Source organism: Citrus sinensis, chromosome 3 (genome assembly GCF_022201045.2).
Source record: "Citrus sinensis cultivar Valencia sweet orange chromosome 3, DVS_A1.0, whole genome shotgun sequence".
Lineage (NCBI taxonomy): Eukaryota > Viridiplantae > Streptophyta > Magnoliopsida > Sapindales > Rutaceae > Citrus > Citrus sinensis.
In genome coordinates this window covers 133,548-154,645 of record NC_068558.1, presented here as the reverse complement: position 1 = coordinate 154,645, position 21,098 = coordinate 133,548, and the positions used below count along the sequence as shown (strand labels likewise).

General features: G+C 35.4%; 4 protein-coding genes across 6 annotated transcripts; 2 read left to right on the top strand and 2 right to left on the bottom strand.

The window, feature by feature from the left end:
• Window positions 1-479: 479 nt before the first annotated feature.
• LOC102620159 (nuclear pore complex protein NUP98A) lies at window positions 480-7,724 on the top strand. Of its 3 annotated transcripts, none has more exons than XM_006476180.4 (12): window positions 480-647; window positions 1,031-1,115; window positions 1,472-1,771; window positions 2,685-3,293; window positions 3,486-3,713; window positions 3,813-4,432; window positions 5,309-5,363; window positions 5,473-5,533; window positions 5,838-5,973; window positions 6,051-6,167; window positions 6,251-6,428; window positions 6,825-7,724. In XM_006476180.4, the coding sequence occupies exons 2-12, from the start codon at window positions 1,097-1,099 to the stop codon at window positions 7,520-7,522; spliced, it is 3,021 nt and encodes a 1,006-aa protein (XP_006476243.2). In that variant the 5' UTR covers window positions 480-647; window positions 1,031-1,096; the 3' UTR covers window positions 7,523-7,724. The 3 variants fall into 3 exon arrangements, with proteins under 3 accessions (XP_006476243.2, XP_006476241.2, XP_006476242.2); XM_006476178.4 differs by having other exon boundaries at window positions 5,276-5,363; XM_006476179.4 differs by lacking the exon at window positions 480-647 and adding an exon at window positions 691-813 and having other exon boundaries at window positions 5,276-5,363.
• Window positions 7,725-8,883: 1,159 nt separating this feature from the next.
• Window positions 8,884-10,103, top strand: LOC102619884 (60S ribosomal protein L9). The gene is made up of 3 exons (XM_006476177.4): window positions 8,884-9,337; window positions 9,564-9,686; window positions 9,822-10,103. Exons 1-3 carry the CDS (start codon window positions 8,963-8,965, stop codon window positions 9,906-9,908), a joined length of 585 nt encoding a protein of 194 aa, XP_006476240.2. The 5' UTR covers window positions 8,884-8,962; the 3' UTR covers window positions 9,909-10,103.
• Window positions 10,104-13,625: 3,522 nt separating this feature from the next.
• Window positions 13,626-17,088, bottom strand: LOC102619591 (probable cinnamyl alcohol dehydrogenase 1). The gene is made up of 7 exons (XM_006476176.4): window positions 16,759-17,088; window positions 16,124-16,218; window positions 15,485-15,598; window positions 15,179-15,406; window positions 14,475-14,760; window positions 14,246-14,396; window positions 13,626-14,100 (listed from the first exon to the last, which is right to left on the bottom strand). Exons 2-7 carry the CDS (start codon window positions 16,210-16,212, stop codon window positions 13,904-13,906), a joined length of 1,065 nt encoding a protein of 354 aa, XP_006476239.2. The 5' UTR covers window positions 16,213-16,218; window positions 16,759-17,088; the 3' UTR covers window positions 13,626-13,903.
• A 2,339-nt stretch (window positions 17,089-19,427) lies between these two features.
• Window positions 19,428-20,870, bottom strand: LOC102619307 (hypothetical protein). Its single transcript, XM_006476175.4, has 2 exons — window positions 20,456-20,870; window positions 19,428-19,836 (listed from the first exon to the last, which is right to left on the bottom strand). The coding sequence occupies exons 1-2, from the start codon at window positions 20,654-20,656 to the stop codon at window positions 19,582-19,584; spliced, it is 456 nt and encodes a 151-aa protein (XP_006476238.2). The 5' UTR covers window positions 20,657-20,870; the 3' UTR covers window positions 19,428-19,581.
• Window positions 20,871-21,098: the final 228 nt, after the last annotated feature.

The window sequence follows — 21,098 nt, the reverse complement described above, 5'->3', positions numbered from 1 at the left end:
AAGAGGAATTTAGAATTTAGGGATTTTGTTTTGATTTTGCTGTTCTGTCTTTTAATAAAATAGTTTATTTTTCTCTCTATATATTGTAAAATTATTTACCAAACCTAAATCATTATATATTTTAATATAATTAAACTTTTATATGGCTGGAAATAAATTAATAGTGTAGGAGTATTTTTTTAGAGATATAAAATTAAATAAACATATTTAAATTAAAGAAATAACGACCATATACCATGCGCATATCATTGACGTGACTAACCTCCTCTCAAATTTGTTCAACATTCATCATTAAGGTAGCATATGCCTGAATGATATGTCGTCTAACAGTAAGTGAAAAATTGTGTAGAGTGAAAATTAAAATTTTAAAATTATTTTTCCATAATATAATTTAAAGGGTAAATATTACCATCCTAAGTCATAATAATAATAATAAAGCGGACTTAAAAACATCGCTATGCTTAGCCTACGCTGTCTATTTTGTTACGGACTTAAAAACAACGCTACGCTGCTGATCGAGTGCCCAATCCCTCAAATATAAAAAGACCTTTCACGTTAATGAAAGGCCTTTGGTTAACTGTTTTTGTGTGTAAAGCGTAAACCTTCTTTCTCTGTGCCTAGAGCGTGGGCGTCCGTTCAGATCGACGGTGAGTATTCGCTCAGTCCTAATTCATTTACGTAATGGCTTGGTTGGTGCTAGGGTTTTATTTTAATTCCTTTTTTACGATTAACGATTCGTTCTTGTCAATGAAACTATGCTGATTTTATTCGCATTCCATTTTTAACCTGATTATCTTCAATTTTGTTACGAAGGTTCGTTATTCTGATTTTATTTGTTACAATGCAAAGTAATAGTGAGTGAAGTCGATTGGCAACGGACTATGTCGTTTAATTTGATCTAATTAAACATTTTCTTTTTATCTTTCTTTTTCTATTTCTTCTTTTTTTAAAAAATAAATAAATAAATAAAAATAAAAATAATAATAACCGATTCTCTTGTTTCTTGATTTGCATTTGATATTTGTTTCAGGTTGGAATCAAATCAAGACTCTGTGTAAGTGTTTTGAAGTGAGGAAAAGAAGAGTAATAAGCGACAATGTTCGGTTCAACTAATCGTAAGTATTTTCTTTTACCTTTGTCTGTCGTAGTAAATTATTCTTTTTGCAGTAGCTCAATCTTAATTGCTCTTTTAATTTTTGAAAGCTTTGTACATTAGTCTTTCTGTATTGATGTTTTTACCATTTTTTTTATTGTTTGCGAGTTATGTTATTTGCCCTTAGCTTATAGGTTATAGCTGAGTTAAATTGAAGTTTTGCCTTAGGCTATCTTTTCGTCTTAGACATTTGTTGCATTTTCTGCTGATTGTAACTATTCTAGAAGTTCGAATATGAACTTCTTTTCATCTCAGAATTCTTGTAATGGTCAAGCATGCTGTTTGACTTGCACTTGCTAATACTTTTTTGTTGGACAGCATTTGGCCAGTCTTCTAGTAGCCCATTTGGATCTCAATCAATCTTTGGGCAGAACAATAATGCAAGTAACAATCCATTTGCTCCCAAACCATTTGGTACAACAACACCTTTTGGTTCAACAGGGAGTTCCATATTTGGAGGCACTTCAACTGGGGTGTTTGGTGCACCCCAATCATCTTCACCATTTTCGTCAGCCACAACTTTTGGTGCTTCGTCATCTCCCGCGTTTGGAAGTTCAATGCCTGCCTTTGGAGCATCTTCTACTCCATCTTTTGGTAGTTCATCATCTTCATTCGGTGGTGAGTATGCCTATGAAGTAGCATTATATATATGTATATAAGTTTTCTTTCTCCTCCACTCTTTACCTGACTTGTTGTTACTTTTGATTTTAACTTCTGAGATAGATGGTTATGGTTCTAGGTCAATATGTGCTTTGGGGCATTAAATGTGGTTAGTGTCCTAATGTTATTCTGGCAATAATACATGGCTTATGAATATAATTTACTGCCTGGTATCCATATGTGAGAAATTTAGCTTAGGTGGATGCTGGCTTAATGGCTTTTGAGTTTTTGCTTATGATGACCGAGGTTCTTCTTGTATGTCTGGCTCACATAGTTTCTCTTTGGTTTTTGATGCTTTCACGTGTCTTTTATTTTGTTTCTATCAACCAGACAAATTTTTTTCGATGATGGTAATTGGAACGAGTAATGTTGTTCTTGGGTTTTTTTTTTTTTTCTCATCCTACTATATAATGTAGCTTCATTTTATTGGAATGAGTAATGTTGTTCTTTCTTTTTTTTCTCCCTTTTCTCTTCCTACTAGATATAACTTCATTTAGATGATAGAGAAACACAATATGTTAACCAGAGTTAACCTGTTTGATAGATGTTATTGTATTTGCTTTATCATCCTTCCATAGTATTTTATTTAGTTTATCTTTTTTCCTTTTTATTTTTTATTTTCTCTTGCACTGGTGTGCCGTGATCCTATTTCACTTAAGGGTCAGAATGTGTTGATAAGCCCCTTAAATTTAAGGGGAATTTTTTTCCTAAAGAAAATAAACTAAATTTGAGGAGTAATTTTCATCTTTAACTGTATGTGTGCATTATATCCTAAAATTATTTAACATATTTTATTATTCTTTTTTCCAGTTCCCTTTTCATGAGAACTTACATTAAATCTTGCTCTCTAACCATATGCATATATCTCTAGGGTCTTCTATCTTTGGCCAGAAGCCTGCTTTTGGATTTGGGTCCACTTCTACTCAAACAAGCCCTTTTGGAAGCACAACTCAGCAATCTCAGCCTGCATTTGGAAGCAGTTTATTTGGTTCCTCAACACCTTTTGGAGCATCAAGTCAGCCTGCATTTGGTGCAACAAGCACCCCAGCTTTTGGGACCAGCAACCCTGCCTTTGGAGCTACCAGCACCCCTGCCTTTGGAGCTACCAGCGCACCAGCCTTTGGTGCTACCAGCACCCCAGCCTTTGGTAGCACAGGAACTGCATTTGGTGCATCCAGTGCTCCAGCTTTTGGATCTGGTGGAGCATTTGGGGCTTCTAGCACTCCTCTTTTTGGATCATCAAGCACTTCGGCCTTCGGGGCTTCGAGTACTCCCGCTTTCGGGGCTTCGAGTGCTCCCGCTTTCGGGGCTTCGAGTGCTCCTGCATTCGGGGCTTCGAGTACTCCTGCATTCGGGGCATCCAGTGCTGGATCGTTCAGTTTTGGATCCTCTCCAGCTTTTGGCCAGTCAACTTCGGCATTTAGTAGCAGCCCATTTGGAACCAGTACATCTCCCTTTGGAGCTCAGAGTTCTCCTTTTGGTAAGCTTCTTGAATGGATATGTTTGTTTATGTGCTGTTACAGAACATTGCTTTAGATAAGCATTCTGTGTCTTGAATAAAAGGAACCTCGTTAGCTTTATAATCTTTAGTAAATTCCAATGCAGTCGTTAATTTCCAAAATTTTAAGAAAAAGAAATAAAAATTGCTGTGCTGTTTTGTGTTATCACGCAGGAGGCCAGAGTACAACACCGACATTTGGAAGCACTGGCTTTGGCCAATCAACTTTTGGGGGTCAACGTGGTGGAAGTCGAATAGCTGCTTATGCTCCTACGACTGAGGCAGAGACTGGCAGTGCTTCACAGCCTGCTGGAAAGTTGGAGTCAATATCTTCCATGCCTGTCTACAAGGATAAAAGCCATGAGGAGCTAAGATGGGAGGATTATCAGTTGGGAGATAAAGGTAATTTGCTAAAATCTGGAAATGTAGGTGGTGCTTGTTTCTTAAAACAACCAAATTGACCGATTCAATTGTTCTCTTCTTATTGATGTCAAATTTCAGGAGGTCCGCTTCCTGCTGGTCAGTCTGCTGGTGGCATTGGATTCGGTGCGTCAGCTGCTCCATCAAGCCCTTTTGCTCCTTCACCAGCATTTGGGCAATCATCTGCCAGTCCATTTTCCTCCTCAACAATGTCTAATTTGTTTGCTCCCAAAACTTCAACCTTCACTAGTTCAAGTTTTGGAACTTCCACTTCAACTTCTGCTTTTGGTTCTTCTCCTTTTGGTGTGTCATCATCAGCTAACCCTTTTGGATCAACTTCATCTGCAACACCTTCAATATTTGGGTCGACATCAACTCCCACATTTGGCACCAGCTCATCTCCAGCTTTTGGGTCATCACCATCCCTCTTCAGCAGTACAGCACCTCAGGGAACGGTTTCATCATTTGGTTCTGGCATGAACTTCGGTAGTCAGTCTTCACCTTTGTTCAGTTCTGCTGCCACTGGACAGACAGGTTCTGCTTTTGGACAGGCAACCTCTTCATTCGGACAGAGTACCATGCCTTCTTTTGGCCAGTCAAACTTATTTAGTACGCCTTCCCCTGGCTTTTCTGGTGGCATTTTCTCAAGCACTCCTTCATTAGTCCCTTCTAGCACACCATCGGGCTTTGGTCAAACAACTGTAAGTGGCCTTGTGTTTTCACGTTACATATTTTAGTAAAGCACAAAGTGGCCTTTATTTGATTTGGCTTGAGAGTTTTCTAAATGTGATTTCTGGTGTAAATAATGCTCCTTCATGGTTTATGAGGGTCTGTTTCATTTCTTTTAATCGTCCATTCGATTACCATTAACAATCATACGCCATCTATCTGAAGTGGACACTGGAAGGGTAATGGATGATGGAAATGAATAGCTTCCATATTTAAAAATATGTCTTATATGTCACATTGGCTTATGGTCATTCATCTTAATTGGAGAGGAGTTTTAGGGATTTAGCGCGTATCGGTCTCTTATTTGTATTGGGTTGGGCAGTCTCTTCGGGTTTAAATCAGACTTTTGGGTATTAATACTGTTTCCTATAGCTTTGATTGACTTTGGGTGGATACCTGGTCTACTAATCATGTGCAATATGTCCGTTATTTATTAATATAAATACTCATAGTTTTCTTATTAGAAAAACAGATAGGTCACGTTGGCTTATCCAAAACATTATGGTTTATGCAGGATCATTGGCAGTACTACAGTACTACTTATAGTGTCATTTAATATTTTTCAAATAAAATTTCTCTTGGGACATAATTTTGCTATTGAAATAATGCAATTTTTAGTTCCAATGATAATCTGGATTTCATTTTTTGCAATGTTCTTCTTGCGTTACATCTGCATTGCAGTTTACATGGACTTGGGACATACATTGATTGTTAGGGATATGATTTGCTTGATTTTCTTCTTTGTTTGTGTGCTCCTCTAGACTGGTGTTGAGAGCTTTATGTAAATTTGGTTTCTCTTTTGTCTGCTTATGTAGCCTTCTGTTTCTATGCCATTTCAACTGGCTCAGCCTGCTCAGACTGCTGGTGCTTTTGGCTTTAGCAACTTCGGGCAGACACAAGCAGGTAGGCTCCTTTTCTCATATTTGTTGATGTACTACGTATATGCAAAATAATTCTCTAGCTTTTTTATTAGATTGTACTGTCTTTATTAACTTTTCTGTCCATGTATTAGGTAATACAAGTAACTTTGGTGGCACTTTGGGCACTTTTGGTCAGAGCAACTTTGGACAATTGTAAGTCTCATCCTTAAGCTCTTGCTCATTTGTACTTTATGCATGCTAGTTCAAACAATATATTGGTTCCCATCTATATGCCACTTATGTTACAATATATTGTTTTTCATCTTTCAGGCACTCATTTGAATCATTTTCTTATGCACTCCCTCTAGTAAATTTTCTGTTTTTGTTTGCCTTTATAATCTTGTTTGATTGGTGTCTTCATTTCGTTTTAGTCTGATAGGGTAGAAGAATTATTTGTTGGTTTTAAACTGCTCTTGTAATTTATTTATTCTTATGCTGGCACGCCTACATTTACCAGGTCTGCCACTCCAAGTTCTGTTACTGTTCCTGTTCCAGTTACAAATCCGTTTGGAACACTACCTGCGATGCCTCAGATGTCAATTGCCCGAGCGGGAACTGCACCTTCAATCCAATATGGGATTTCTAGTATGCCTGTAAGCTTGATCCTGAATTTGCCTTAGTTTCAGTGGGATTTCTTGCATGCATGTCACTTACTGGTGATTTCTATTAGGTGGTCGAAAAATCAGCTCCTGTCAGGATATCTTCCTTATTGACTTCTCGACATTTGTCGCAAAGGCGGATTAGATTGCCTGCAAGGAAATATAATCCCAAGAATGATAATATGAGGGTAAAGTTGCTCTTCTAGTGATATCTAATTGAGAATGATTATTATTTTGGTACATGTAACAATATCTTGATGGATGAATGCAGGTTCCATTTTTCAGTGATGATGAAGAGACACCCAGCACACCTAAGGCAGATGCTCTTTTCATTCCTAGAGAAAACCCAAGAGCTCTTATTATTCGTCCCACAGAGCAGTGGCCTTTAGGTGCCAGTGCAATGAAGACATCATCAATTAAAGATACATCTACCCGCGTACGTGAGAATGGTATGGTTATAGCATAGTGTCATTACTCCTTGCTCCACTCTCTTTCTCTTCCAATCCTTATATTTCTTGGATTATGGTTCTTTTATTGAGATAAATACATGACTGGGTCTATAGATGAATTAAGTATATGAATATCATGCTCACTCTATTTTAACAAATCATACTTCCTTGTGGTCATTTACATTAAATGATTTAACGGACTGAGATGGCTATCAATTCAACGGAAGGACCTTTTTTTGACTGAATCTTGGATTATTGTGTTATAATTTTAATGAACTTTTTTTCTTTTCCTGCTGGTTGAGTTTTGTATTCCTCTAATGCTTATGAACCAGCGTGATTTGGTTGACTAGCTGATGTACTTATGATTCAACTGTTTAATAACCGTATGAATTGCAGAAAGTCCAGTGGAGAATGGTACTGTCAAGGAGAAAGTTCAACCTGTCAAAGTCAATCATAAACCTAATGGAGTCCATGATGATCATTCTAATCAAAAGGACGAATCTTACGTGACGCTTAATGGCCATAGAGCTGGTGAGGCTGCGATCGTCTACGAACATGGGGCCAACATTGAGGCACTGATGCCAAAGCTCCGACGCTCTGACTATTATACAGAACCTCGAATCCAAGAGCTAGCGGCTAAGGAAAGGGCCGAACCGGGATTCTGCCGTCGTGTTAAGGACTTTGTGGTTGGACGCCATGGTTATGGCAGCATCAAGTTCCTGGGTGAAACAGATGTGCGGCGGCTTGATCTAGAGTCCCTTGTTCAGTTTAACAACCGTGAGGTGATCGTTTACATGGATGACAGCAAGAAACCACCTGTTGGACAAGGTCTTAATAAGCCTGCTGAAGTAACTCTCCTCAATATAAAATGCTTTGACAAAAAGACTGGAGTTCAATATAAGGAAGGACCAAAAATTGAGAAATACAAGGAGATGCTTAAGAGGAAGGCTGAGGACCAAGGTGCTGAGTTCATATCTTATGATCCCATCAAGGGTGAGTGGAAGTTCAGTGTTAATCACTTCAGTGAGTATAAACTAGGGGATGAAGATAAGCAAGACGACCAGGATGATTGTGCTGCTGCCCTAGGTTGCTGACAGGACAGAACCAATAGTGGGTTTAATGGTCGGATGTGACACAAGTGTTCACTGAGGCTTTTTTTTTTTTTTTCCTTTCTCCTCGTTTGGGTGTTTCGCTGAGGTTTCTTTTGTTTATCACTTGTATAGAATTTGTGAAGGTTTTGTCAGAAAAATTCAAATCACGGCTATATTTGTTTTATATGCATTCTTCTTTGTTTCAGTGGTTTCCATAGTTGGGGTTCTTGGGTTCTTCTTGCTCGGTGGATTTGTATGGTATTTTTGCTTTTTGTTTCATATATTTATTTGTTCATCGTTTCGGATCAGTCGGCTATTCTAGTTTGACTACTTGTATGGTTAATTAGCGGATACATCAGAATAGATTTGACATTTTGTTGCGTTTTCACGCCGGTTCTACAGTGAAATTGCAACAGTCACTCGTGTCTCGGGTACTTGTTTTTTTGTTGGTTCATAATTAAAAGAAAATGAAGGTATTTGTTTATTTGTTCAGCAATGGATCTTGCCTAGAGTTGCGTGGTCGTTTCTTCGATTGAATTGGCATAATTACTAGTAATGCAACAGATAAATGGGTACTGGGTGGAACATTGGGCAATTTTTTTTTAAAAAAAAACTGGGAAATAAACATTCTGATGTGGATCCAGTAGCAGTTTCCAAAGTATGCAAACAGGATTTTAAATGAACAAAAGTTAAAAGGGGCATAATAATAACAACCAAAGATAAATTGGAAGATGATTAAGCATCAAGCCTTTTTCACCAGCTCTCGATTGCCAATCTCGATCTCTGAGTATTGTTGAATCATGTTTACAAGCAATTGGTTGCTAGTTATAGCATTCGATCAAGCTATTAAAAGATGGATGAAACACACAAGCTTACAATACCTTTTGTAATTCACCTCTTAAAGTCGGTAGTATGAAACACGTACTTTTATTAAAAGATGGATGGACATATATCATAACACATAACATTTTAGAGATTGTTGTGGTTCTTATATTACTGGCTTCGGTCAGTTTGTGGGCATATTTTACGAAAATTATTGCTGCCATCTCTACTACTGAGTTGGCTGACAAATTTGGTTGGCGGTGCTCGTTGGTAAAAAGTGATTCAGTGCTTGTTTTACACCTTTTTACCAAACCCTCTTGGCGTCATCCATGGAGAATTTGCAATCGTTGGCTTAATTATCAAGATGTTTGCGAGTGTCAACGCTGTTGCTGATCATCTTGCTAATTTGGGTTTAAGCTCTTCCTCTCTGAAAGTATCATTATGAAACGGCGAGTTTGAGGTTTGGGCCTGACGGGATTTGGGCCCAAGAAAATGTATTGCTCTTGAGAAATTGATGTGTCGACGTGTGTCTCAACATTAATAAATATAGTAATATTTAAAAATTGGAATTAGGGTTTAGGGAAGGAGCTGAGACGCAGCAGAGGCAGAGCAGCTTTCATCATGAAGACAATACTTTCTTCAGAGACGATGGAGATCCCAGAGGGGGTGAAAGTAAAGATAAATGCGAAGATAATAGAAGTAGAAGGACCTAGAGGTAAGCTTAGCCGCAATTTCAAGCATTTGAACCTAGACTTCCATCTCATGACTGATGGGGAAACTGGGAAGCGGAGGCTGAAGATCGACGCATGGTTTGGGTCTCGCAAGACCAGTGCCGCCATCAGAACTGCCCTCAGCCATGTACAGAACCTCATCACTGGGGTTACCAAGGGCTACCGTTACAAGATGAGATTCGTCTACGCTCACTTTCCCATCAACGCCTCCATCGCCAACGCTGACAAGTCCATTGAGATCCGTAACTTTCTTGGAGAAAAGAAGGTTACATTCCATTCCCCCCCCCCCCCCCCCCCCCCCCAACAACACACACACAACCCTTTTCTTTTCATTCCTTTAATATATACACTCATTACTTTTGTATTGGTCTATCTACATTTACAAGTCTCCAAATGGGTCATCATTGTGCAACAAAGTGATATTCATATACCTAATTAATACATGTTTAGTTATTGATGTTGAGCGTGTAATAGCTTTTTGGTTAAAACAGGTTCGAAGAGTGGAAATGCTTGACGGTGTTACCGTTCTTCGGTCTGACAAGGTTAAGGATGAACTCATTCTTGATGGGAATGACATTGAACTTGTGTCGCGGTCCGCTGCTTTGATCAATCAGGTATACCCAACTCTCTCTGCTTGTGTAGCATTGATACTTTTTAGTGCTACATGTATGTATTTATGTTTGTTTTTATATATACATACTCGGTATATTGTATTTAATGTCTGGCGGCTTGATCTTTGTTTTGGACAGAAATGCCATGTGAAGAATAAAGATATCAGGAAATTCTTAGACGGGATCTATGTCAGTGAGAAGGGCACAATTGTTGGAGAGGATTAGTTAGCTTTCAAATTTTATGTCACATTATTATCATGAAATTGGTATCAATCTTGCTCTTTTTGCCCTGTGTTGGGGAAGTCCTTTTATTTTTTTCGTTTGGAATTTTGGTATTAGAGAGTTTTAGATTTCTGCTTCACTCCATGTACTTTTGTTCCAATATGTATCAAATGGATTTTATACCTATTTGCCTGCCAATGTTGATCTGTATCTACTTTGTTGGAGTTGGCATGATTTCTTGATATTAGTAATCCAATTCGTATTACTTATTTTATTGCAGCAGGGAAGAGTATTATTTAGGGTGTTTACAGATAGAGTCAATGGGTTGGAATTGAATATACGTTTTGGTAGTTCCAAGCTGTTGGTTAGTCTGTTTAATTATATATCTTTGTTTTTGGTAAAATTTTCAAGTATTTCCTGACAGATAACCGGCTGTTACAAGATTCTTGATGATAGTGTAAAGTAAATGGTTCCACAGGACAACTGGTATGGGATGTGGATTCCTGTCTTCTTTCAGTCTTTCTCTTGCTTATTTAATTTCTTAAGGGTCTGATTATTAAGAACAGTAAATGAGTATAATATAAATTCATATATAATTTGCTCTGCTGATGGGTGGTGCTAGCTTCTTGGTGGGGTTTTGTAGTATCAGAATTTTATCTCTTAATGAAGACTTGGAGTTCTTGCTTTTTGTTATTATATGGCTTTTTCATTTTTGTTTGTATACCAGCATTGTCTTGTGGATGCAAACTATGAATCCCAACATCACTGAAATAAATTTTATGTTGGATGGCTGTTTGGAGTAATAGTATTTTACCTAGTTATATTGAGGTGTCCTTATTTTAATAGTAAATTACGCAATGGTTATTTAGTAGTAAAACTTTTGCTAAAATTTGGGTGGAAACAGCTGCACCTTTATTATTAGGGTGCAATTAGCTGTAATTATTTCTTATAGCGACTTATTAATCTATGGTTTCCTATGCCCCAAGCACTTGTTTGATTGGAAGAAATGAATGGGGAGGAGAGGTCAGAGGAGTGAAAAGGAAAGAGAGTGAGAGAGAAAATGAGAGAAAATGAGGGTTAATTTTATTTTTATTGTTTGATTTGACATGGAATTATCTTTTTTTTGTCCCTTCATTTCTTTTCCCGCCCTTCCTTTTGTCTCCTCTCTTCTTCTTTATCAGTGAGCACTTGAGTAATCCAATTTTACCTGCTAGTTGAATTGAAAGGGTTAAATATAAAAGAGTTGACGGAGAAATATGTGCTACAAAATCAAATTAAAAAATTCATGACCGTAGCTAGCTAGCTAACTTAGCTTCTACTTTAATAAGGATTAGGGCAATATTGGTAGAGTAATGATATATTTACAAACTCTTGTATAAATTTATTTTGTACAAATTGATGTGACATTAATTTATTGGTTGAATAAAAATATAAAATAATAAAAATAAATCATGTGGGATAAGTGATATTTAATTCAACAAATCTTATCATGTCACATTAATTTGTACAAAATAAATTTGTATAATAGTTTATGACTATATCATTACTCATATTGGTAATGGTATGCTGCTATCAATTGTGCTAAGAAATAATTAGTTGTAAAAGAGAATCAATTAAACATTTGAAAATTTTATTTTTTAAAAGTACTGAGAGTTTTAAAAATAATTGTATGTGTTTAGTAAATCTTATTATTAAATTATTGTAAGAATATAAATAACTGAATTAGATATAATGTTAAATAAAATTTATTTACACATTTATAAATGTGTATATAAATTATTTTTTATTATGTATATGTAATAATTTATCACCAAAATAAAATATATAGGCTATTCAATACGAAAATGACTCAAACAACTTGTCTTTATGTTAGGAGCAGCTATTCTTCTAAGCAACTTACTCTGAGGTCCTACTATAGATTAGGACCCTGTATTGATATTAAGGTTTTTGTTAAGTTATAAAGTTACATTTCATAAAAAAGCATGTAAAAAGTAATGAAATGACATTAAGTCCACTTGATTTTTGTATGGGCTGCAAGTTACTGCAACTTAGCAAGACCCTTATATTAAATCTATTATTTTATATTTGAAAAGATACAAATTCTTAATTTAAGCTAACTTGATCATGATTGTATAATAAAATTCATACATATATTTTTTTTTTATAGTAAAATTAGTACATATCTTTTATGTGAAACTTTTAAGGAGGCCTAATTAAAATAATTTCCTCAAGGCGTCATTATAGATATTGAGGGCTTTTTGGTTTTACCCGCAGCAAAATTGAATGCATTTATTATAGAAATGCATATGATGTGCATGCTTGCATTTTGCGATGCTCCGTCAGTCATGAATATTAATTAGTTAATGCAAGATTAATTATTTATATATGCTTGAACAATATTATGCAGTATAATCTTTAGAGTTAAATCCATGGTCTTACATATCCATTCAAACACATGTTTAGGGAAAAGAGGCAAGATTATTGTCAGTTCCTGCTTCTTTAGATCTGCAACAAATCACAGTTTCAATTCTTCAACAATCTGCGCACACACAAAGGCAATAACGAGAGAGATAAAAGAGATGCCAAAATACGAATAACTCCATAGTAATTCTAAATACGCCAGAGTTACCTATATACTGCTGAGTGTAGGGATCTCCCATGTTTTAATACAAAATTATTCATTCCATTATGAGTTAAAGTTAAATAACACAATTAAATGTTATACTTGTTCATGATATACCACTGTATAGAAAGTGACAAATTTAAACTTATTAACATAATATTTAATCACATAATAAATAATTTTACCATAATTATTTATTAATTTGGTAAGACATAAAATAATTAAATAATTTATACTAGTACATAATATATAAAAAATAATTAAATAAACGGCCAGCCTAAGCTTACATTCCCAGTGATATTGAAGATTTTAGCGCTCTCAATACTATAGGCATAGGGGGTACCTACCGTGCATCTTGATCTATATATCTCTAGCATATGTGGCGGGCGTGTACGGTTACTTCTCCCACAGTTGCAAGTGCATTGAGTAACGATATCCCCAGCAGTTTGAAGTGAAGATTACAAGTGGCAGAGGTAGAGCGCAAAGGTGTCTGCGTCGCTAATTAGCTTCTTCGCCGCATTTCAATCTCCTCTGCTTGCTCTCTTCTCGGGAGGCTGGAGTGGAACGTTCATCTTTTGACCATCGTCCACGCTGCAAGTGTAATTGTATCAATAAAAATAATATGCATTCCACAAATGAACGTCACCAAGGTAAATTCTTGAAATAATTTTATCATTAATTCAAATATTAAACGTATCTATTAAAATATTAAAGGACTAGTTTTTGCAGCAATATTCAGTCAATTACAAATAGTTATTGTGGGATTATTTTCTGCATTTGCCTTTGCACAGCAACTTCACTTGGGCAGGTGATCACCTATTATTAGCTTATTAGTTCTTATGTATGCATGTATGTATAAATATATACCTCCCAATATCAATTGGTTTTGCATGCATTGGCAAATTTCCAGATTGGTAGGAGCATTTCTCATCATGTTTTGGCCTCTACTCTGTACAATGGGGCAAAAGGATAAATAGCCTTGTACCTGTTGCTACAATTGAACAGAATGACGTTGTCAAAGAGAAGAGAAATATTATGCTTACTTAACGTATTTAGTTTGTATACCAATTGATATATCACCAATATAGTGGGACTCATTAAGGTTATTTACTCAAATTTATTCTACTTAAAGATTATTTGAAGACATTGTCTACAAGGTAAAAGATACGTACTTAAACATATTGTCTCCCCAAAACAATCAAAAACTAAGAAAGGAAAGAACAAGTAGTGATGCTTAATTAGCATAAAATTATCAGCATAAGCATGACTAGCAGGATTTAGAGGTTTATTGTATCAAGAATCGCCAATCAGAGAACAAGGACATGATCTCTCTTCTCCCATATGTGGCTATAAAGTGAGGTTGGCCTCCATGTTGTTATTTCAAGGAGTTCTGAATATCAATCACAAATCGATACTTTACATCCCTCTTTATCAGCCTCTCAAGAGCTTCATTCACATTCTCAATTGGAATTGTTTCTATCTGCGGGTAAATCTTATGAGCAGCACAATACTCCAACATTTCTTGCGTGTCCTTGGTACCACCTGTTACACTACCGGAAACAGTTTTTGCACCTGCCATAGCCCGAAAGGTCAATTGAACACCTTGTTACACTTAGAACTTTAATAATAGTATAGTTAAATTTCTTAATTGACAAGGTTTCCAATGTATGCATACATTGTTGCAGTTAACTTTTAAATCTAAATAATGGTGCATTACCAATATTGAGACTAGCGGGACTAAATTTAACTTTGCTGGGAAATCCTACTAGGACATAAACACCAGCAACCTTCAACAGTGACATGTACGCATCAAATGGATGATCACCAGATGCTGTGTCGATGATGAAATCCAGTGATTTACCCAAGGCCTGCACATAAACCACCAACTCAGAGAGGCGCATTAAAGAAGTCATAGTCTTGGTTAAGAAGCTTAACATGTTTTTCACCTTCATCTGCTCAAGGTCGGATGACACAACAAATTTGTCTGCACCTAGAAGACTCAGGGCTTCCTCTTTCTTGGAAGTGCTAGTACTGAGAACTGTTACATTCAATCCAAAAGCCTTCCCGAACTTCACAGCCATGTGACCAAGACCACCAAGTCCAATCACTCCAAGAGACTTGCCAGGTTGGTTCATCTTATGGCGCATCATTGGAGTGTAAACAGTAATCCCAGCACAAAGCAAAGGCGCAGCTAAAGCCAATGGATAGTCATTGGCTATTTTATAACAGTATCTATTCAACCAAATTTTCAACTGTAAAAGTTAATATCTTATATAAAATCTGCATTCTAACATGCATTGTCTGCCTGATACTGTATTTGCACATTGATGGCGCACAAATTAATATCAATACAAGCCTAAAGCGACCTAGAAAAGTATTATCTCCTCTAAATCAAGCCTCTAAAATAACAATGCAGCTCCTAAGAAGCACTGTATACATTGTAACATACGAATGACCGCATGGATAGACAAAAAACTAACACATGGAACACACACGGTGAGCAATGGCATCAGATTAAATATTGAGGGCTTCTTATTTCAAAAGGGAATAAAGCTTCTTCCGTTTAATCACGAATGTTAGTTAAGTGTAATCAGCTAAATATTTGAACGAATAGGAAAAGAAAAATTATTAAGCATCATAAACTACTTGCCTCTCATGGACAACAATGTAACTAGAATACCCTCCTTTTGTGATAGTACCATCCGCATCAATGGCATTAAAAGTGTAAACTGACCGAGCACAATGAACTTCTAGCCCATCATTACAATACTCACAATCTCTGCATGAGTTGACATAAGTTCCCACGCCAACATGGTCACCAACTTTGAAGCGGCTAACATTGTGACCAACCTCTTTCACAATTCCAACAATCTCATGTCTGAAATGTAAATAATTGTAGACATGTGAGCTTGAGAAACTGCCATGGTTACTTGTAATTGACCATCAAGCCACATACCCAGGCACCAAAGGATACTTTGAGTCTCCATGTTTATTCCTAGTCCAAATAACATCCGCATAACAAACTCCACAATGCGTAATGGTTATTGAAACATCATCACTCCCAACAGCCCTGAAAAATTTTCCCAATGTTGTTGGTAAACTTATACATATAACAGTGAAGGACATAAATAATTGTTTTCATAAGTTCCAAGATCATAATGCAGTAAAGTAAATGTTAGCAAGTAATTTTGAAATCACCATTGCTTTAAAACGTCCATGATGAGTGGTCAACCTACTAGTTGGAAGATAGCTATAAAGCAAAAAAAATCTATGGCAAACATAACAGATGTTTGAAGAATAGTGTACAACGTGCATAAATGCATGAAGAACAGACACCATATTGGAAAATGGCATAACCATAAACATAAAGCAAAGAAATTATTGATAAGTTCAACACCAATCCAATAGTACACAAAAGAAATATCTATGTGTTCTTTGGGTTAAAAAGAAGAAAATATTAATTATCGCACATAAAAGACAGCAAAAAATTGAAATGAAGGATAAAGTAGGAACAAAGTAAAGGAAATGGGCATTTTCTTGATCTCATTACTTCTGTGCTGTCATGTTTGGTCGAAAGGAAGTAGAATAAACACACCTGCGGTTGAAGCTGTATGGTGACAAAACTCCTGAAGGATCTCTGGCTGCCCACCCAAGGCAGTCCTTGCTTGCAGTTTCAGAGGTCATGGCCGACTAATCCAACCATAAAACAAGGCATCAATTTTATGAACTTGATTAAAAAAAAATGCTGAAAATAGATGAATAGGTGTCTTTTGCATAATCAGAATTGATTCTGAAGCCTATCAGGAAAAACTGAAAATTGTCGCCAGGAGTAGACACGACACATGATTGATTGTAAAATAAAATTGAAACTTGATAGAAGACATTAGAAATACAGTATAAGATAGATAGCATCAGTTTAACGGATTCAATACTCATCACAAATACAATCAATAGATTCATTCACCAATAACATAAATCTAAATATTAATAATTAATTAATTTTGTGAACTCCATCACTAACACTGAGCAAACCAACAACAAAACAAAGATATCTTCATCAGTACAGATACGTAGATACAATCAGACAAGGAAATGAATATTTAATGAAAACCGGCAGACTGAGAAGAAGAGAAGACAGTAACGTGATATGAATTTTAAGTAAGCACTAGCAAATTTACACACTACAGGAAGAGAAACAGTGGATCAGAAAGAGAGCATGTTAGCACTTACCACACTCCAGAACCAGAAGATACAAAGCGATCGTGATCGTGAAGGACAAAGCAGAGGCCAGCTATTACTAGTAACCAGTTGTTGGCTTTGGCGTTTAGGTTATGAGAAGGCTTGCTTAGAGTTTTGAGGAACCAATCAACGAACCAGTCCCGTTTTGCCTTTTATACCTCCTCTCATCTCACCGGATTTATTCATTATTCATTTTTAATGGGGTGGGTCATGCATGGGTCACCAGACCTAGAGCTACCACTCTCTTTTATCAACTCCACGGCAGCCCGCAGCTCTTTGGCTCTTTCCAAATAAAATGGAAGAATCAATCACTAATATTATTGTTTCGTTAGTAGATCAATGTTGAACATTCTTTTTCAATAAATCTTAATGTTCAACTATCATAAGAATGTAAATAATAATTAAATTCAATATATTATTGAATAAAATTTATTTATATATTTATAAATATGTATATAAAATATTTTTCATTGCGTATATGTAATAACTAATAACAAAAATAAAAATTTAATATTATAAATTTTTTTGTTTTATTATCTAATAATAATAATATCTCTTTAAAATTTATTTCTTAATTAATAAAAATAATTTGGAATTTCTATAATATATATAAAGATATATTTAGAATTATTTTAAGTATAAAATTAATTTTCAAAATCACATATTGAAAAGCTACTCCATTTTTCTTTTTCAAAAGTATCTTTTTAAAATATTAAGTGATTTTACCAAATAAATTTTTTTAAAATTTTATTTTTTCAAATTATTTTTTAACCTCCCAAAATAATCTCAAATGCTCCGACTGTGTAACCATAGTCAATGGCTGCTTCTGACTGTGTAACTGTAGAGCCAATCGCAGCCTTCCTTTTCAATGAATCAGAGAGACGTTGGCAGTGACATACTTCTCTCTCTGTTCCAGGTTTCCAGTCAATACTCTTTAACATAGATAGATACTTTAGGAGACGACGCAGACGCATAATAATCTCATCTTGACGCACACATATCCTCCCATATCACATCTCTTTAGGCTTCCTAATAATTAGTTATTAATTTTTTTTTTATACTGATATATTACAATCAGAATTCTATTAATATTTATAATCAGAATCTAATCGGGATTCTTCTAAATAATTCCAATATAATACAGTCCGAGTATCAACCCTTTGTTTAAAGCTGAAATGAGGCATGTCCTCACTATTAATATTTGAGAGAGATCAATTCTATTCTAATATAGGGAGATTATTCACCACCTAGTATGCCGGAGATTATTCACCACCTAATATGCAGGCTACGGGCCCATTGGCTCTAATAATTAGTTATTACTTTAGCATTCCAGACTCCGACTCCAGAGTGCTATTTGCTTTGCCTTTAACTTTACTTTTTAGTTATGAGTTAGTAGTATCAACATTTTAAATTAATACGTTTGGTGGCATACCATATTAATTATTAACTCTAAAAATAGCACTACTGGAGATCCCAACATTTAGAGTGGCAAATATAATTGAAATAAAAATATTAATTCAAATGCTGTGAATCTTGCATTGTTGTTGTGACTCTAATGCACATTACTAAATAATTGTATACACATATTATGGGCTATTTCAATCGTAGTTTACATAAAATTACAAATAAGTATAAGATAAACTAAATTCTTCTATAGTTTTGAAATAGGGTAAAAGTCCATTTAGTCTTTGTATTTTATAATTAGTGTTTATTTAGTCCCTATATTTTAAAATTAGTATTCATTTAGTCCTTATATTTTTTAAAATATCTCGAAACATCCCTACTGTTAAAGTATTGATATCCCTACTGTTAAAGTATTGATATCCCTACCATTACTTTTTATTTCTTTTGGCTTACTTTTACAATATTATCTTTTTATAATAATTTTTTTTATTTGGACATTAATAAAAAGAAAATAATTAAATTATCAATTTATCTTAAAAAAAATTATATTAACTTTTAATTATTAAAAATTATATGCAAACTATTAAGTGCGCAAATGATGCTTGCAAAAAAATTAATATAATTATTTTTTTTATTTTTTAGAGTTAAATTGGTAATTTAATTATTTTCTTTTTATTAATGCCCAAAAAAATTATTATAAAAAGATTACATTGTAAAAGTAAGTCAAAAGAATAATAAGGATATCAATACTTTAACGGTTGAGATGTTTCGAAACAATTTAAAAAATACAGAGACTAAATGAACATTAATCTTAAAATATAGGGATCAAATGGACTTTTATCCCTCTGGAATAATAATCAAGGGAGCTGGAATTGAAGTTTACATTTAACAAAGTAAAACAGTCATCCATGGCAGAATCAACGAGAAAAAATCACAATAATGAACACACACAATCCCAGTCCTAACTTCCATCAGAGAAGAAAGGAAACAATCTCATGTCCTAAATCAAAACCGCCCACAAAGCTGGAAGATAAGTGCAAAATGCTACTATAGCCTAAAAATCATTAGGTTATTAATCTTCTACTAAAAGCCAAAGCATTGAAGGCTACAAAACCATATTCAAATGCATAAAATGCTGCTGATCAGTTTTGCAGATCTATCAAAACCGTGAAAAATAAACATTATGCATCACGAAGGCGGGCATTTAAACCATGTCAAAAAAGCAAGAAAAGTTGGGGAGAACAGCCCAGCATCTTCATTCTGAAACCCATATCATATCATTAGCAACATTACGGCCATTCGAAACACCACTAAGAAATAAGGTGTGAAGATGCATCCAGCCAAAAAGGAAACTCTCAAATCCAAATACATCGGCAAAAAACAATACAATAAGACAAGGTTTTCCTCGACTTAACACCCAAATTTCATCTTTTTGTCTTTTAGCTTCTTCCCAGTTTTAGGTGCAGGGCTTCTCTCATCCTGCAGTTTAACTTCAGAAGGAATCTCTAATTGATCAGTTCGAGGTTCTTCAGGAAGAGTAGAGTGCAAAAATTTCTTGTTAGAACCAACACCATTGCAGAACAACTTCAACATCTTCCTCCCCCTCATCCATTTGAGCATTATTTTCATGTGTGTTTTGCTGTTCAATCCACTAATGCCAGCGTCCTGTCAACAAAACAATGGACTCAGAAACAGCAAGAGCAAATTAAAGCGGAAGACGTTAATAGCATCCCCCTGTCATTTGCCTGAGTATAGGTTCCTAATCCTAAATCAATTTCAATCAGATGGGAAAGAGACAGCATCATCAAAGCAGGAACAAGTGTAAAGTTTGTCACAGAAAGGATAGACCAAGGGATTGGATTCTTAACAACCTGTAGGCTAATTATCAGAAAATCTTGGACATGAACACTATACAACTCTTATTGCTGGAGGTCAAACCATCTCAAGAGTGGTCCACAGCCACTGATAATAGCCAAATCAAATCACCGAGAATTAACAAACTCTATAATGCTATTTAACAGTTTCAGAATACAGCAATTAGCATGTATATTGGACAGGACAGGGATCCAACAACAAAATCTATAACGTATCATATCAATAAGAAGAAAACCTAACCAAAGGGCATAGCGATTCCTATTCTTTGGTCTATTGACAAACATTCTATTTCTATCTAATATCTATCGGTCTATCTATCTTTCAACCCACCCTTATCTATGATCTATCTCACACTAATTAGAAAATTTAAAAGAAAAAAAATCAAAATAAGAAAACGGTGAGGGATGACCTTGGCGTGAATCCAAGTGTTGGAGACGGTAAGAGGACCGTGTTGTTTGATGATACCGTATAAGGATTGAGCTATAGAATATGCTTGTTGGGTAGGCACTTTTGGGTTTATCTTCCTCACGTTAACTGCGGCTTTCCTGGAGCTCGAATAGTATCTCACCAATGTCTCCATCGATAATACCTTTACATTTCCAAGCCACATCTCTCCCTCAACCAACCCTAATTTATTTTTTAATTAATTTTCCACTGATCTTCGTTTTCTGATACTAGCAGTCACACTCACACTCACCCTTTATCTGATTCTGAATTTCTAATCTTATTTTTAACGATATGATTTTCAGCTACGTACATACAACACAGCAGCCAGCCCGCCAGCCAGCCAAACACACTTCTGCACAAGTAGACGAGGAGAGCCCTAAATAACTAAAACCCAGGGTATCTTAAATCTTTCCTCCGATTCTACAAAGCCACGTGCTTCTCACGTGCAGCCCAAACCCATACCCTTACCCACTTTGTTTTTCGAATTTTATTCCCATAATTTTTGCAAACGCCACTTATGGAATATTTCTACAGTCCAACACATATCTTCGGATGATCGGTATACAACTACGGACTAGAAAATTATTGTCAACTTATATTTTTCA